General features: G+C 38.1%; 1 protein-coding gene across 1 annotated transcript in view; it reads right to left on the bottom strand.

Annotated features, from left to right (window-relative positions):
- Positions 1–18,032, bottom strand: part of ulk4 (unc-51 like kinase 4) — a 235,374-nt gene that overhangs the window by 72,893 nt on the left and 144,449 nt on the right. The window contains exon 32 of the mRNA XM_041248083.1: positions 7,376–7,481. Within this exon, the coding sequence (XP_041104017.1) occupies positions 7,376–7,481 (106 nt within the window). The remainder of the gene's footprint in view (positions 1–7,375; positions 7,482–18,032) is intronic.

Below are 18,032 nucleotides of genomic sequence, written 5' to 3'. Positions count from 1 at the left end.
CAATTTCCCCGGGCACGTCGCCTGCTCTCCCTTTGCACAGAGCCAAGTGGATAGTGCGCAGCCACATCCTTAAAAGAGGGTCAAGGGGAAGAGTACTGTGTAATGGACACTGCACACTCTGTAGAGCTATGACACACACGTTTCTCCAGCTTGTGCTTTGAGAAATTTGCACAAAGCTTGCAGAAACTGTGGTTAATTAGTGCTTCTCTGGCGTGCTCTGGCCCCAGGCAGTAAGAGCACCTGCCGTGCTTATCCTCAAATGGCAGACTGGCTTTGCATATGTCACAGGGATAAAACCCAGGCATGATGCAAGAAGCAATTGGAGTGTACAGTAATGTACAGTAGCTGCCTCAGTTATCTCAAGCAGCCAAAAGGTGGGTCAAGACCTGAACAGAGTACTCTGGTACTGAACATGGAATGGTACCGTGGTTGGGAACCAGGTCAGTGATATTGCTTGGTACGGTATGGTACCAAGTTTTGAACCGGTCCGTTCGGTGCCTTAGCGCCGGGTTGGTACAGTATGGTACGTGAACCAGAGCAGTAACTGGCTGGTTCGGTAGCGGCTCAGTGACTTGCACCGGGTTGGTACTGTACCGGTGCGGTAACCTCGTTTGGTACAGTACCAGGTCAGGAACGGAGAGGGTCAGTGATCTACAGGGCTACTCAGTTCACGTTACTGCAGGAAGCAGTATACAGGGATGTCCACCTGTATAAGCTTCTGGCAAAACCACACACTCATTACGAATACGAGACTGAGGGATGCCTGCTTGTTAGAGCCCCAACAGCCTTCGTAATGTTGCTGCAAGCAGCCAACAAGATGGAAACGAGATAATATGGGAGAGACTGCAAGCAATCTCAGCCAAAGCGTGTATCTTCATCAACGCAGAGCTGCTGAGCCCAGCATAAGTGCTCACAACAAAAGAGAAAGAAATTCCATCACAGAAAACAGTAATAAAACAATTACAATTCGGATAATAATAATAATAATAACTACAGTTTATGGTTAATTTTGATTGTCCTTTCGCTATAACGAGCCCCTCTATATAACAAAAGGCTTGCTATATAGGTGTGTAGGATTTGATGGTGAATTGTCTGCAAGTTAACTATTGCACCTGCCTTGATATTTTCACTGGTACATGCCAATATCTGCCCTGTTCTTTCCAACAACCATTCTACCTGATACAAAATACAATCGTCATTTTCTGACACCAGAAAAACCATTTTGTTAGTGCCATTAAATACAAGGGACACAAGGCACTGGTATAATGGAAAAGAAAAGCCAAAACAAAAAGGGGGGAAAAGCAGATAGCACTGTCATACTACAAACAGTTTCTGTTAATTATGTTGTATACACTATTGCACCTTCAATCTAAGGGCTTGCCTCTGTGGAACACTGAACAGTGTCTTTATCAACCAAGACTACAGCAGTTATATCAATGGGATTTATTTGAATATTTGTTACATTAAAATTTTTTATTTTATCTACACCTCATCTACTCACATTAATCCTGGTGTCCTTTGCCCATTTAGCTACATGCATAGCCATATGGACACACGTCACAGCTGTTACTGATAATTATAAACCTGCTTGGAAAAATCCTGCTTTCTGATTGGTTAGCTATTTTTTATCAGCCATACGTTAATCACACATAACCTTTCAATGCAGACGCATCACCAAAAGCTTTGAATTTAAATTCATACACCTTCATTCTATAACGTTTAATATCTGTAAATTATCATTAATTAAAAAAAAAAAATACAAACCCACAAATCAAATTTTGATCTTCTTAATGGTTTGACGAATGATATTGTGACAGGCTGGCGAGTGGTGACGTCAGGCCAGAATGTAGGAAGAACAACACAGCAAGGTAAAGTACTGCAGGGCAGAAGACCATCTCCCAATTAGCAACAAATTAATCACTTAATTCGGGAGATGGCCACCTTCTGCACAGGTTTTTTTTACTTAGTGGATGGGTCTTCCCAGCCACACTACCAAACAGTACAAACCAAACCAAAACAAAACACGCTGCGCTTCACCATCATAGATATATACAAAAATAAACACGCCATCAATAAATACAAAAAATAAATCATAATAAACAAATACAAAATAACACAGGGGCGGAGGGGGAGACCCTGTTCTAAAATAAACACTAAATCAAAACAAAACAATAACGTGGCAGACGGCAACTCGCTCGTCCTCCACATATTAAAACATTTTATAGCAGGGCTTTGCCCCACCCCCTTTTTAATAATGTGCAGGGCTCTCTACCATCCTGCTACAGGTATGAAGATCAATTTCCTGTATCTGACAAAGTACCAGTACCAGTACTTTACTTTAAAAGAAAAACTGCACAGTGGAACAACAGAAACAGAACTAAATCAACTCTAACTTGAATGAAACAGAAAAAAAAACCTAAAAAAATAAATAAAAGCTTCTAAATGGGCTGTGAATATCATACAAAACAGGCTTCAAGAAAAAAGTAAACCTGTTACCTTTCATTTACTTCATCGGGAAGAACTGAACAGTCTCCTTAGGGAATTTTAAGAGAAGAGCTTTGGTAAGAAATAAAGATGGAGAGCAGTACAGCATTTCCAGCTTTATCAGTCTGCAAGCTGGTACAGTATCAATCGCTTTTTAAATGATCTGCCGTATAGCAGAAAAGTTAATTTAGCAAAAGATGCTGCATTTAACACAGCTAACAATGTATTCATAGCAGCAAGTAAAAAACTGAGATGAAGTGGAAATGACAAAGCAACACACTATCCCCCAATAACATCTGCACACCTGGAGAAGCTAAAAAAAAAATGTGAAGCCCTCAACCCAAACACAGCTCGGGGATTAGTTAGAAACATATGGTTTATACAGAAATGTACTTAACATTTTAATAAATACATGCTATATTTACAATTAAACATATGTTAATATATAAAAACAAACATGTTGAAACAAATTTTGTTTACATTACACTGGAACTATTTTAGGGTGTCGGGCCTTATAACGCGCGAAGTGTGCGGTTATCACACGTTAACCCACCCTGTCGTACCTTAATGCGTCATTGTACCCTGGCAATTTATTGTTTCTTTTGTTTAGCAAGGTACAAAGAGTAAATTACAAACCATTCCAGTTTTTTGAGTAGGAGCGGTTGAAGCTGGCACTAAAATTGTATTATTATACGGTGTACTGCGAACGTCCAATATCAAAAGAACTTCAGCCTGGTTTTACCGACTCCCATTCAACTTGACTTAAAGCACATTAATCTGTTCTCAGATAAGATTCCTGTAAGTCATTGTATTGCACGGATTTGTAAGGCATAGAAAAAAAAAAAGATTTTTGCTAGCTTAGAAAATGCTTTTCTTCTATGGTTGATCACAGCACTGTAGCTAACTGCAGTCACCAACTTCTAGCTGATGCCGTCCCCTGACTACACGCCCCTGAACAACCCAAGGCAAAGTTAGTAGATCATCGATTCACTTACCGTATTGTCCCGCCCTTCCAGAATGATTGATGCTAATGAGAAATACTAGAGCGAAAAGATAGTGTCAAAATGAAAAAAACGAAATAAATAAATCCATTTTCTATGCAATGTCTTTCCAATTTTATGTATTTATTTTGTTTTGTATATTTATTTATTGATTTATATATTTATAGTTTTTTTGGCACAAATTATCCTCCATACCACTGTAGCTTGCTTCTACTCGGCAGTAAAATACATGATTTCTGTGAAATTAGTGATATCGTGAATGTTCAGGGGCATTTCTTACGCTGGCGAGTTTGGGATCCTAACCTTCCTGGACAAGGAATAGTATTGAGAAGAAGGGAGAGTATTTAGGGTCTCCATTACCCTTTCTCATCTCCCTAAGGATGAAATTACAGCTTGATACTGGCCATTGCGTTATATACAATTGATTGTATTGGTCGCATAATAAACTTGGTTCATTATATCCTTTCCATTATGTATATTTGGTTTTATCCGTCATATAATAATAATATAATATTAAATTAAGACACTTACTCAACACAGGTCATTGCCTCTCCAAATGACCTACCTATTGTTCAATTGAGGTAGCCCATTTGGCAGGGAGGTGCTATTTTTCAGATTAGTCTGTGCTACCATAGCCCATTTTTAGGGTTTCAGAAAACCGGCGCAGCGGAATTTTCACATTTAAATGTGACAGCTTACGCCGTACCTCAAAACCTTGTATTAGGACAGCATTTTAATATGAATAGATAGTTAGTGGTGATTCGTTGAACAGTCTTGTATTCAGGCAAATAAACTAAAGAGTTGCTCCTAACAATGTCACTTTTAGTGCAGAAGTTTCTTATCTTTTGCTCTTGAGGGCTGCAGTCTTTGCCAGTTATAAAATGAATTTCAAACATTCTCTTCTCTCATACCTCCTATTACACTTACATTAACTTAGACCCGTGCCTGAGATGTTTCACTCACACCTAAAACAACCAATTCATTTTTTTTTTCAGTCATCCAAAGTGGAACATACCAACCTTAACAGCACAAGATACCCTTAATTGTCAGTGTTATTTTTAGTGCTGGGTCAAGAGTTTCCTTGAAGCATGACCTGATTTCTGCATAATGATGCTGTCTCTTTACAAAGGTCTTACACATAACCTGCTGTAATGAGTGCTATAGAGGAAATCCAAAGTGAGAAGGAAAATAAATACCTTATTTACACTGACCCTACAGCAAGGTGAAATTCATATTTGCTAATGCAGCAGTGTAATAATTTTCAGACATCAGCCATAAAACTACATAACAACGTTGGTTTGAACACACCAGGGAAAAATCCTTACCCTAGAGCACTCCAATAAAGGATACTAGCTATATTTCTACAGATAATTTACAGTTTAACATTGATATCTCATAGTAAGAACCATCAATTCTCTCCATACCACAATTTTCTTAAATAGCAGTAGAATGGTCACCAACTTGCTACTAGAAACCACTAAAGGGGTGCTTCTTTTTGGCAAGACTGTTTATATATATACAGCGCATTTATTTATTTGCATATTGTGATCAGGATGGCTTTGTAGGGATGATTTCAGACCAGAAATAGACTCCAAACACTGATGAATGGTGGTGAATTTTATTGCAAATAATAAACAAAAAGGTTTAAACAAAACACACAAAACAGGACACAGCACTTGAGGCCAAAATAAAAAGGTAAACAAAACGGACAGCACTAAACAAGACAGTGGACGAACAGACAAACAAGTACAGCACTGGCACTTCCAGCACGCTGTAGCAATTGTTCACAAAACCCCAAAAAACTTCTCTCCCCCGTTCTCCACTCACAAACACACAACCCCGAGTGAGTGAAAACATGCAGCTTTTATGCAGCTGTACCGAGACTCGATTGCTAATCAATCATTCAATTGGAGTCTCAGTACAACTGCACGTGAATTAATAAAAGTGCAATTCCATGCTCACATATTATTTTACTTGCACGTGAAGTGCTGTGCAATCCTTGTGCCTAAATACCAACATTCATTTTAAACACTTGTGCTCACAACCCATATTTATATCCTGTGTATTTTATAGATAAACACCAACATTAAAACACACTACAGACAACATAAAACACTTAAATATAAAGGGACGGGACACTCCACCACAATATTCATTAATAAGCTTCTGTTTCAATGTAGAGCTAGACAATTCTGAATACTCCCAACATGGACCACATATTCCACACATACAGATGGGGACAAACAGTTTGCATGTCTCTTGCTCATTCAGTTATGAGTTAAAAATGGTATTCCAGGGGTACTTCAGCTGATCTACTGTATGTTATACACCACTACTAGGATAAGCAGCTTTATAGGCTACATTTAGAATCAGTGTTGCAAATGTACAGCAGTGTCTTAAATGTGGCCTTAAAGCTTAATGAATCCGCTTCTTTGGTCAGTAGAGCAGTTACTGCTCATTACGAGCATGTTAAATGTCAGACTTGCTGTTGATACACCCAAAACCCATATACACACACATGCCGTGAGTGTCTCCATGCTGAAGTAAGTGCAAAGCTGCATTCTCGAATGCTAATGTGATCCAGTCTGCTGTCACTGAGTTACGGAACCCGAGTGTCAATATTGCAAAGCTGGGAATGTAACCATTAATCTAATCTATTATGCATTGCTTTTATCATTGATACGTGCCTTGAGAGATAATTAGCCCTCAGACTCATTCGTGGAATAATTCTTGGTAAACAATACAAATTCAATACATAGCCAATATATATAAAACATCTTGGATAACATTGAGCTAATAGTGTAATGCTTCCTGACCCATTCATTCTTCACAAAGTCCTGTTTTTATCAGACTGGTCAGTGATGCACATACTGAAAACTCAATTACCGGTAAGTTCTTATTTTTATTAAATAAATGTTTTTTGAATGAAATATGTTTTAAGGCTAATACAAATGATGGATTTAGCCAAACATACTAGGTTTAAAATACTTGATTCTATTACCCAAGGTTCTGCACAGAATTAAGTTGCCACCAAATAAATACAGTGCCTATAAAAAGTCTACACCTCCTTTCAAAATTTTCACCTTTTGTTGACTTACAGCGTGGAATTAAAATGCATTAAAATTGTTTTTTTTTTACATTTATCTACACATCCTACCCCACAACTTCCAAGTGAAAAAAACATTCTAGAAATTTGTAGAAAATGAGTTTAAAATAAAAACTAAAATAGCTTGGTTGGATAAGTGTCCACCCCCCCTTGTAATAGCAATTCTAAATTAGCTCAGGTGTAACCAATAGCCTTCAAAATCACACACCAAGTTAAGTGGCCTCCACCTGTGTTAAACTGTAGTGATTCACATGATTTCAGGATAAATTCAGCAGTTTCTGTAGGTTCCCTCTGCTGGGCAGTGAATTTCAAAGCAAAGACTCAACCATGAGCATCAAGGAGCTTTCAAAAGAACTTCGGGACAAAGTTGTTGAAAGGCACAGATCAGGGGATAGGTATAAAAATATATCGAAGGCCTTGAATATCCCTTGGAGCACGTCAGTCAGAGCCCCAACCTAAATCCAATTGAAAATTTGTGGCATGACTTGAAGATTGCTGTCCATCAATGCTCCCCAAGGAACTTGACAGAGCTTGAACAGTTTTGTAAAGAAGAATGGTCAAATATTGCCAAATCTAGGTGTGCAAAGTTGGTAGAGACCTAGTAAATAAGTGGAACAAAATCCTCATTTAAATGCATGAAAAAAACTCTGAGGCACTGACCTAACAAAATGTGAAACAAGTTCAAGGGGGTATAGACTTTCTACAGGCACAGAACATACAGAAAATTAAAAAGCAATACAAGTTACAATTACTATTAAGAGATGAAATCATTAGAACTACATACCTTCCTTATAGAGAAGTTGTAGATTTGTATCCTTATGGGCAACCAAGTTGTTCAGTAGTGCTATTGCACTCTGCATGGTACCACCCATCACATTGTCCTGGTGTTCCTATAAAAGTGAAAATAATCAAACAAATCATTTAAGGCGAATATGAGAAAAAGCATTTTATACTAAGTTTCCATCTGCACCATGAAATCAGTCTATAAAACTCAATCTCATCTCTTCCAATATCAAAAAAACTGCAGCTGTCAGTTAACATTCCAATCTGTGACTGGATCTTACACAACGTCAAACATCTCTTGTATAGGACTAAAACACCACAGCAGAAACCATGTAGTGTTTATTGATACTGACTTCCAATGTCACACAGTAGTTTATTTATTTATTTTTTAATAACTTACACATAATTATAGCATAATAGTGGCAGGAAATAGCAGCCATTATATTGAAAAAAAAATCCACACTTGCATGAGATTAGGTACATGAGATAATGTTTTAGGGATGTGAGAATTAGCAATGTGCAGCTCGTAGCACTTCCCCATTGCTGACAACCGGGCATTGAGGGAAACAGGTATGGAGGCAGTGAAAAGGATTCTGATTAAAATAAAAAACTTTACATTTTCAAAAGAAAATATTGTATAGTACAAGAGAAAGACATCTGAAATATTTCTGATTAAAACATAGTTTTAGAAGATCTTTTAAATATAAAAAGTTTCAATGTGTTGTAAACAAACAAAACGTAAAAAGTTGTTGATGCATAGTTCACTCCCTAGTCTCTATAAGTCGCTTTGGGTAAAGTGTCGGCTAAATGGCTAAATAAAAAGACTGAAAAAAAAAATCATATAATTTCTGTATTACTCATTAATAGTGTGTGATTTTCATTTGTCTATGCTTAACTATGTTTGTTACTCATGCATAAGAATGCTAATGTGAATGCTTAAACTGCTAATCACAATGAAGGGAGTGCTGCCCTCCTATTAACACTTCTGATGTCATCTGTCAAAGGTTTATAGCATGCTGGTGAAATGCTTTAGTAACAGCCATTAAATGGTCTGTAAATAGATTGTGTAGCATTTCCAGTCACAAGACATTTGCATGGCAGGTACTATGGAAACCCTACAGGCTTCACTTGTCTTGCCTTTACTACTTCAACTTTAAACTAAAGGTCACAAAATGTAATCAAAGCAATACAAAAAGCAGTTCATTTGAACACATTATCTTTCCATTATTTTACAAAGGAGAAACACTTTATGTTTTTGTTTATTTTGTTTTATCATATAAAACAGATGTGTTTTAAGACAGTATTATTGGATATACAAATATTATTTAGATGTGTTATTTATCAAGGGGATGCTAACCAATGTTTACATTTCTGATTTATTTATTAGAATATTCTGCTGTGTTTCAGAGTTTTTCTGAAACTCAATTTAAGAAATATAATCAGCTTGTTCTACCAATATTGTCAGATTAATAAAATAAGCAATTTTTCTTAAGGCTGTCTGACTCAGAAAAAATGCAGACTGATTTATTGCATGCACAGAGAATTAAAGAGATTATGTTTATGTTTATTAGACAAAACAGACCATTTTACTGCCCTGCAGTGAAAAATAATAGCTTGGTTTTATATCTCTTCAAAGCGGCAAACTATCTTGCTTATAATTATGTGTGGTGTGGTGTTTATTATGGATGTTTGTCGAGCTGTATTCTTCTCCTAGGTTTTCTTGCTTTTGTGGTGATTTCACTGTTGGCGCATCTTCAGTTGTACGCAGGTTAGGTGTCCAGCTAGACCCTAGGCTATCATTTGAAAAACATATTTCTACTGTGGTACGATAGGGTTTTATCATCTAAAGAAAATGTCCAGAGCTTGTTGTGCATGCCTTTGTAATGTCTCCACTGGATTACTGCAATATTCTTTTTGCTGGTTTTCCTACTTGTTCTCTGAATCTTCTTCAGATGGTGCAAAATGCAGTGGCAAGGGTCTTGACAGGCACTAGGCGGACAGAACATATCACCCCGGTCCTTATGCGTTTGCATTGGCTTCCTGTTCATTCTCAGCCCTTACATCCCTGGAAGACAGCTCAGATCGTCAAACTCTGGACTTCTAAAGCCTTTGGTTAAAGATGTGTTACTCTTAGTCAGCATAGTTTTAGCTCTGTTGCCCCTTCTCTCTGGAACTCTGCCCAGCTTTATTCAAGACTCCACATCAGTGTTGAATTTTAAACTCACTCTTAAGACACACTTGTTTTCTCTTCAGCCTTTTTACAAGTAAGCCTGTGGGCTTCTTGTTAAAACGTTTAATGCTTATCATAATTATTGTTTTTATGATCTTAGAATTTTTATTTGTAGTTTCCTGTTTTTAAAGTATTTTTGAATTGACTGTTTATTGTTTGCTTTGTTATTACTATGTTCCTGATTTTTTTAAAAAATATTGTGCAGCACCCTGAGACACCTTGGTGTGAAGGGTGCTATATCAAATTAAAGGTGTTGTTATTATTATTATTATTATTATTATTATTAATAATAATAATAATAATAATAATAATAATAATAATAATAATAAGGGTGCATAAGAAAGTAAATGTGTTTTAAAAGAAGCAATTTTGTTAGACGGATAACCTTGGGTTGTGTCTAAAGATAATTAAACAAACCTGGATCCAAAAAAAGGACTGTTAAATCAGTCAAATATGTCACAGCACAGAAAAACAAAATGCAGAAAGCTACAAGAATGATCATTGATCTGTTGGAGAAGGCTGCTGGAAGGTACAGAGAATATCCTGCATATGTAAAATCCTCTGTATTTCTTCTAGGTTTAGTGGCAGATTTTTATATTCTTACTGATATTAATACTTGGGTTAGGGTGGGGTGGGTACAACATATGTGGTATGCCATGCTTACATACACAAGGGTGAACTTTCAGTAATACAGTGCTCCCTTGTTATATGGCATTCCTGCATACAGCGGAACAGGTTATAAAGCAGTATAGTAAGTGCCAGTACTAGCACATCTATTCTCACTATAAGACGGAACACAAATTGCATGTTCTCTTACCAATCACTTCCATACACTGCAAGCACTGAAATGTAATATACAAAACATACAAATGTGTAAAACTGCATGCTGATACACTTCCCAGTCACTTCAGAGTACCTAATATTTTCCTTTTACCGATTTTGAACCTTCAAAGTTTTCTAATTTCTACTTGTGTTCATTTTCTCTGTCAAACTATGGTATTTATACTTTGGCTTCAGACTTCCATATATGTGTTACTGAGCAAGACAGAATACTAGACATACAGTAAATGAGCTTGAGGAAAAACTGCTGCTACTGGCAGGTGAAAGGTTAAATCTTGTAGTTCTAATCTGACAATGCCAGCACCCCACATAGCACATGTGAAAAATATATCACACACTATGAGCAACAAATAAGTTGCTCAAATATGAAGACTGTTTCCACGAGATCAGGGCTCTCACTGCCTTATACCATTCAATTAGGTTTCCTCCATTTAGCGTGACAAGATATCTGTGTTATGCTTATTAGCCCTCCTATTATGTTCAGAATTTTGGTTGGTACAGTACATCTGTTATGTTTTGGGTAATATTGACTATATGCAATTGATTAAAAGTTTTTATTTGCAAAGGTTTTGCTCTTTTATGCTCTTTTAGTCCAAGAGCTGTGATAAAACTTCTTTGACTGCCAACCTGGGAGCTCCTCATTTTAGAATGTCTTTACCAGTGAGATGCTGTTGCAATACTGACAGAGAAAATTAGGCTCTGCCTTGTAGATGTATATTGTTTGTTTATTGTTTATAAATATCTCCAGACAGGTGCATTCATTTCCAGAAATAACAGTACAAATATAATAATAATAAAAATAAATTAAAGAAGTCTGTTTTATTCCTGTACACAAATCTACATAGATAAATGACACTGGTCAGAGTGACCCGAAACATTTTTGCATACATGACCTGTTTTAAAAAAAAAAAAAAAAAAACATCTCAAAGGTTCTGTTTTTTGTGTAGAAGTTCACGACCACAACTTAGGAAAAGTCATAAAATCTTATACAGAAAGTGAAAACAAAAATAGCATTTAAGCTAATTAGAAACTAGTGTTGGGTCAAGTAGACCCGAAACATAATAGGAGGGTTAAAACAAGGAGCCAGCTATCTGTTTTATTTAAATACATGTTGGTAAATGAAACTGTAATTGCTACCTGCTTTCTTTAGCGACTCTTAAATGCCAGATCTCTAAAGCACCATTTTGCACCATTTATCACAGCACTATAATAGATGCTACATTTTGATAATGCTGTGGAGACCTGAATAACAAGTGCAATATACTAACACAGTGTACGTAAAGCAAGCCTGCTTGAGCTCCAACCCCATTAACTGTTTTTATTTTGTGGTTTCATCTGTTTGTAAATACAATCTTCCATGGAAATTTCATTTCCTATCATAAACAAATCCTTTGAAGGAGCCTCTCCCGCACCTTTAGCCCTTATCTGGCCCACCTGCAGCTACTGTAATGGCTTTAATGATGATTTCTTTACATTTATGATTAAACAAATATTTTCATCTACAGCCAAGATAATTAAGACATAATTAAAGTCTCGTTCATCTCCAGCTAAAGCTTCTGTTCTGGAGATGGCAGTCACCCAGGCAACATCTCCTGTGTCCACACTAATGACAGAAACAGCAGACAGAGTCTCCCTGCCTTATTCTCTGGAGGGTTTCTGCATTAAATGCAGACAATACAGTGAACAGTATTACAGCTCTTCTACCACCATTTCTTTTTTTAAAAAAGACTGGCTTGTAATCCATGTCTCCAGTGATTTCAGACTTCATTGTTCTCGATCAAAATGCTCTTCTGTTTGCTTTTAGCAATACGCTCTTGAAAAAAACATCCAGCTGTGAGCAAGACAACTGCCAAACACAGTGCATTTTGAATAGCCAAGAATCTGTCACAAGACAGTGGCAGAATTTTGTTTTATGCATTGCTATTAAATGTTCCTCTATTACTCTTTTAGAATCTTTTAAAGCTCAAACTACTGCATAAATACAGTATTTTCATTTACAGCACATATATACTGTACAATGTCACAAGCAAAGGGAATTGTATAAATAATATGCACCACATATTACATAATAGGGAGACTGAATGGCAGGTAGAAATACTGCACCATATACAAGGGTAGTATCAGAAGTTGTTCCAGAAGTAAGTAAATGATTATTACATACATTGACATTTTATATATTTTCCATTGCAGCTGATTTCCATTGCAGTTCTGTCGCTAGGATAGACACTGAAATTGATGGCACTCTAATGAAAGCTATTTAACCCTTTCAAGGCTGAGCCCGAATATTTCGGGGCCTGGAACATTTCCGGCCCCACCATTTCACAGCGTTTTCCAATTGCATCATTTAAAATGACGCTGAAATGTGATCTGTGTATACTGATAGGCTTAAAACAATTATGTGGACTGAAGAGAAGGCTCGATGAACTTTGAATCTAGATGTGACTGTAGTTAGGAGTGAAAGCAGAGACAGCTAATTGTGTGAGGAGTCGAGTAAAATTGATTGAAATGGAATTTGGTAAGAGATCACGCAAGATAGACGCGCCGGCTGCAATGGAGTTAATTTTTGAGATGGAGTCATTTTGATTACTCCAGTGGCAGGGAGGATCTGAATTTAGAGCAGTGGTGCGCAAACTTTTTTATGTGGCGATGACACAGACATTAAAACTTTAGCTACTGAGAGTGTATTGTGTGCAAGGTATATTTGTATTTTGACTAGTTTAAATTGTAATAATTGAACACCTTGTTTTGAATTCAAATCATGTAGAACCCGACCCATATTGAAATAATCAGACTACTAGACCACGTTTCTAGCGAATACAAAGTAACAGTTTTATTAGAAATAAATCTAAATAAAGGAAAAATTAAAGGTGCAACAACTAAACTAAGATAATACAGAAAGGAAGAATTAACTAAACAGTACAGAAAATAAGGTTCAAACAACACCACCCCCACTCCCGCTGGTTGATTAGCGATTCAACGCAATCTATTGGAGATTCCCTTAAGGTTACAACTGCCTTTCTGACAGCTATTTAAGACGAAGGTTAGTCTTAACAGGGGTATCGTTAGTAACACAAATATTCACTTTCGTGACTATTTGGTAATCAAAGCATCATTAAATCAGCCTCATATAGTTTCAGTTCAGAAGGCAATTCTCACTCTTGTGAGGTAAAGACGCTCTTTGCGTCCAGACAACCTATCAAGAATTATCTATTATTAAGACAGCTAATTTTGGATTCTAGCTTTAAACACAGAATGATAATTGCCTTATGAAACTCATATCAATTTGTATAAATCACATACAAACAAATACTATAGTGTTCAATAACTCAAAGCATGAATTGAAAGCAATGATACTTCTTACATTCCACTTAAAAAATTAACTTTACGGTCTGCTTATTCTTGAGTTCATAAGAGGATTACAACACTACTCGTTGAATACTTAATGGACTTGCGCTGCCTCCTCCAGCTGTTCCGTGTCTTCAACAATACAGGCGCTCAAAGCTTGCCCATCATCAAGGTCAGCCAGATTCCGGGGTCTGCCTTACTCGCGTTTCGTCTCCACTTCAGGGTACGAAATAAATGTCTTTGCAAAGAACTAAGAGTCATTAACTATTTAGATATTCCATTGAAACAGCAATTCCTCCATCAATATGTGCACTCTTCATCCGGTTATGTCTGGGATATTCCGGCACTGCTAGCTCAATAAATTGAATATACTTCAATTTATGTCGACTTCAAATGTTTATCCAACTCTTTTTCCAGTGACCAATCGAGGCTAAGTTAGACAAGGACTTTAGGATTTTAGACGTCTCACGCAGCGGACTCTCACACCAAGGCAAACACTAGAATAGTTATCTCATATTATAGTGCCTGAAAACGGGATCTCTGTCCCAGCTCGTCGCAGGCTGGATCTCCAGGTTATCACAGTTCAAAGACTGGTTTGTATACTGGAGCCTTGGATTTCGTGTCAGGAGCGTCGTTTCAATGTTGAGCTCATACTTTTGTAGGTATCTCTCTACCCCTGTGATTGGATAGTTTGGTTATTTTGGGCAGTGCCTGAGCCCACGTGAAGTGTTTTTCATTGGTTGTTCTCATACCGACGAAGCGTCTTGTTCTCCATTGGTCCACTATTCTGTCGGCTGGATTTATGACATAGACTGGTTCTTGTCCTAAGTGTGAATTGTTGGCTTGTGGCGCTGAATGGGTCGTTCAGCGATCATGAAGATAAGCCATGTCTCCAGTATTTAGTTTATGGCTCTATTTAAAAGCATTCTTCATCAGTGGGGGAGTTGGAGACCAGAAACCAAGAAGACACAGAGAATGGTTTAAGACTTCCCCCTGTACATTACTTTCATGCACAGAATAATATGATGACCCCCCCTTGACACTACAGTAGAAATTCAGAGCTCTCCAGTCATGAGTTAGGTGGTGTCTGTCCTCTTCAGATTTATGAGGTTTTAGGTGGAAATCAGGAATCATCATGACTTGATCCAAATAGAACTCTTATCACCTTTGGTAGGAATTGGGGGGTCAGGCCTGAAGACAATCCTGTCCTTGAAAGACTGGAAGCTATCAATAACCTAGGCTTACCTGTATAGGCTTTAGAAGTGGATGTTTTTTGAAGCAAGTAGGAAATAGGCAAGCAGAAAATTGCTAGAAGGTCCAGATGGTTTATGTTAAGGTGTTTATGTTTTGATGACCAGGTGCCCTGGACCTGAGCTTCCGATAACTGTGCTCCCCACTGTATCAGGAAAGCATCCATGTGCAGAGGGAGGGCGTGCAGACAGTGGCAGACCTATGTTCACACAAAGGAAAAGTTGACACCTCTGTTGCAGTTCCCAGAGAAACCTGGATGTGGCGGAAATCTGTGCATCTCTTACCAACTGCAGCCATGTGCCCCAGAACAGCTGAAATAATTGTGCTGTTGACCTGGACTTTATTTTGAAGTGACCTGCCAGCTGTCGGATTGTGGTCACCTTGTCGGAGAGATATACTATTATACTGAACTAGGCCCACAAGAAGACTAGAGACTGTGCTGGGAGAACAAATGATTCGTCTTTGATGACCAATGGGCCCAGATTTGAAAGAGATGAAGAACTTTGTCCCTCTGTTCCAAGGCCTTTTCCATGGAGGGAGCCTGCACTAACCAGTAGTCTATATAGGAGTAGACATGGATGCCCATGCCTCAGACATGCACTACCACTTCTGCCATCACCTTGGTAAGAAATCGTGAAAGAAAGCAACTTAAACTGGTACTGACAATCATTGAAATTCCTGTGTATGGGGAGAAAGAAGTAGGTATTCTTCAGATCTAATTAAAGACCCAAAACCTGAATAAGAAATATTGACAAGCCTGTAATGCAGTCATGGCCCGCCACTGAGGAAATAAATACACTGTGCTCACAGACCTCAGCGTAATTTTTTATTCAAGCCTGCCACAATCAAGGACACAGCGACCTTGAGGGTTAATGGTTACATTTCTATTTCAGGTAACCAGGGTTACGACAATAACCTAACGTTCTCCTTTCAAGTACAAAATGTAACCATTACTGTATCGCAAGGGCAATATTGAAGAACGACTGCAATGATGCAAAGCCAAGCCAAGAGGCTGCCTTGTGCGTTATCATTAGGAACCCCAGTAACACGTAGCTCACCTCTATACCTTTGTTGTAAGGGTCAACTGAGAAACTGCCCTTAACCAGGGTTTTGGGGATCCACAACATTAAGTTTATAGAACCTTGTAAAGGGATGGGCAGAGATGTCAACTTCTGAAAGTAGAAAATAGTAGCGGAAATATAGCAGCATATACTAGCAGTTTTTTTTGCTAGCGCTAAAAGTTAAAAGGTTCTTAGGGTCTGGCAAGCCATGCCCCAATTTTTGTTGTTCAATCCATAATTTTGGAATTGTAAACACATTTTTAATTTGGAATTCTAATTTATTCTGGATTTAAATACTAGAAATGAAGAGTAAGTGCTATCAAACCTGGACTGAAATATTCAACCTCAAAACTTTATAATAACTATAAAAATAACACCACCTCAACAAAGATTCATTTTTTTAGAAACAAAGATTCTTTTTTTTTTCAGATCATTTTTTTATTTACATTTTTACTACTCTGCAACTATCAAACACAAACTGCAGTATAGTATCGTATAATTAATTATTTAAAGCGAGTTAAACCTCAAAACCTATTTGCACAAACACAGTAATTGGGAGTGTCAGATTTTGTTTATTGCTGATGTTTCTTTGTACCTATGTGAGTGATAGATGCCATGATGCCCACCATGTTTCACAGAGAAGTCTGTCCAGCAGTATTTGCAGTAGATGTGAGATTGAGACACTATTTCTTTTAATGAATGACCATTCTGTGGTAAATTCCTCTCGATATTTCTGACAAGCCAACCTTTTTGCCTTTTTGATTGAGGAACAGTTGGCATCTCTGTATGGGTAGCCCACACCACTGCATTGCAAATGTCATCGAAGATGCACCCTGGAATAAACCCACAAAGTTTCCATTCCCCTGTTGGAATGGGCAGTGAGTTTTTTTGGAGGGGACAAGTTGGCCAGCTCATAGGCAGTCCTGACTCTCTCTCCTCTCCATTTGGACAGCCTCTGCTTAGACAGGACTTGACCATAGCAGACAAAGCCTCATTTATTTAGCCCCATAGCAGACAAAAAACTGTTCAGACTGCCTCCAACTTTTCGTCCTGTCAACGTAATATGTCAGGGCCTGCACTGGGCAGAGCGTATGGAGCTATCGCTCCCTGTCAGACTGGAAAGGAGGAGGATGAAAAGCCTCCAATTCCACAGACTTCACCAAAAAAAGGGCAGAATTGGTACAGAGCGTAACCTTTGTCCTGGCCTCTGCAAAAATGAAGCAGGCTTTTGCAGTAGAGAATGCCTGCATCTCACTCACACGCTTTGCGGAGATGATAGCAAGTAAGAAAGTTGCTTTGAACGATAAATACTTCAGCTCAGCTGAATGCATGGACTCAAATGGAGGCTTCATGAGTGCATTGAGCACCACATGTAGCCTCCAGCGAGGAACAATGTCCTTCATAGGTAGCCGAAGCCACCGAGCCCCTTTCAAAAATTGCCCCGCCAGGAAGTGAGCTACTGGGGAGACGGAGTCAATTTTTACATTGCAAGCTGAAATAGCTGTAGATAGACCTTTAATGTAGAGGGGGATTTCCCATAGTCAAAAAGGTCCTGCAAAAATTGCAGTATAATTGCCATGGGATTGTGGGGTCGAACCCACCAGGCAGCACTTGAGAAGGCACAGGGAGCTATAGAGAGGCCAACTGGCAAGACACGGAATCTGTACGCTGTTCACTAAAAAATGAATCGCAGGTACTTCCTGTGCGCTGATTTTATGGGAATTTGGAAATAGGCTTGATTGACTGTAATAGCTGTTGCATCGTCAACATTTTGAGTCTCCTTCGGCTCAGATACAAGTTGACCTGTCTCAGTTCGAGGATCGGTCTGAGGCCAACATCCCGCTTGGGCGCTAGGAAGTACCTGAAGTAGACTCCTTCCTCCAACTGAAGGGGGTCTATCCTGCGAATAGCCTATTTTTGTAGCAAAGCTG

Source organism: Polyodon spathula, chromosome 4, assembly GCF_017654505.1.
Source record: "Polyodon spathula isolate WHYD16114869_AA chromosome 4, ASM1765450v1, whole genome shotgun sequence".
NCBI lineage: Eukaryota > Metazoa > Chordata > Actinopteri > Acipenseriformes > Polyodontidae > Polyodon > Polyodon spathula.
Note: the sequence above shows the minus strand (reverse complement) of the source record. Positions and strands in the feature narration are given on the sequence as shown.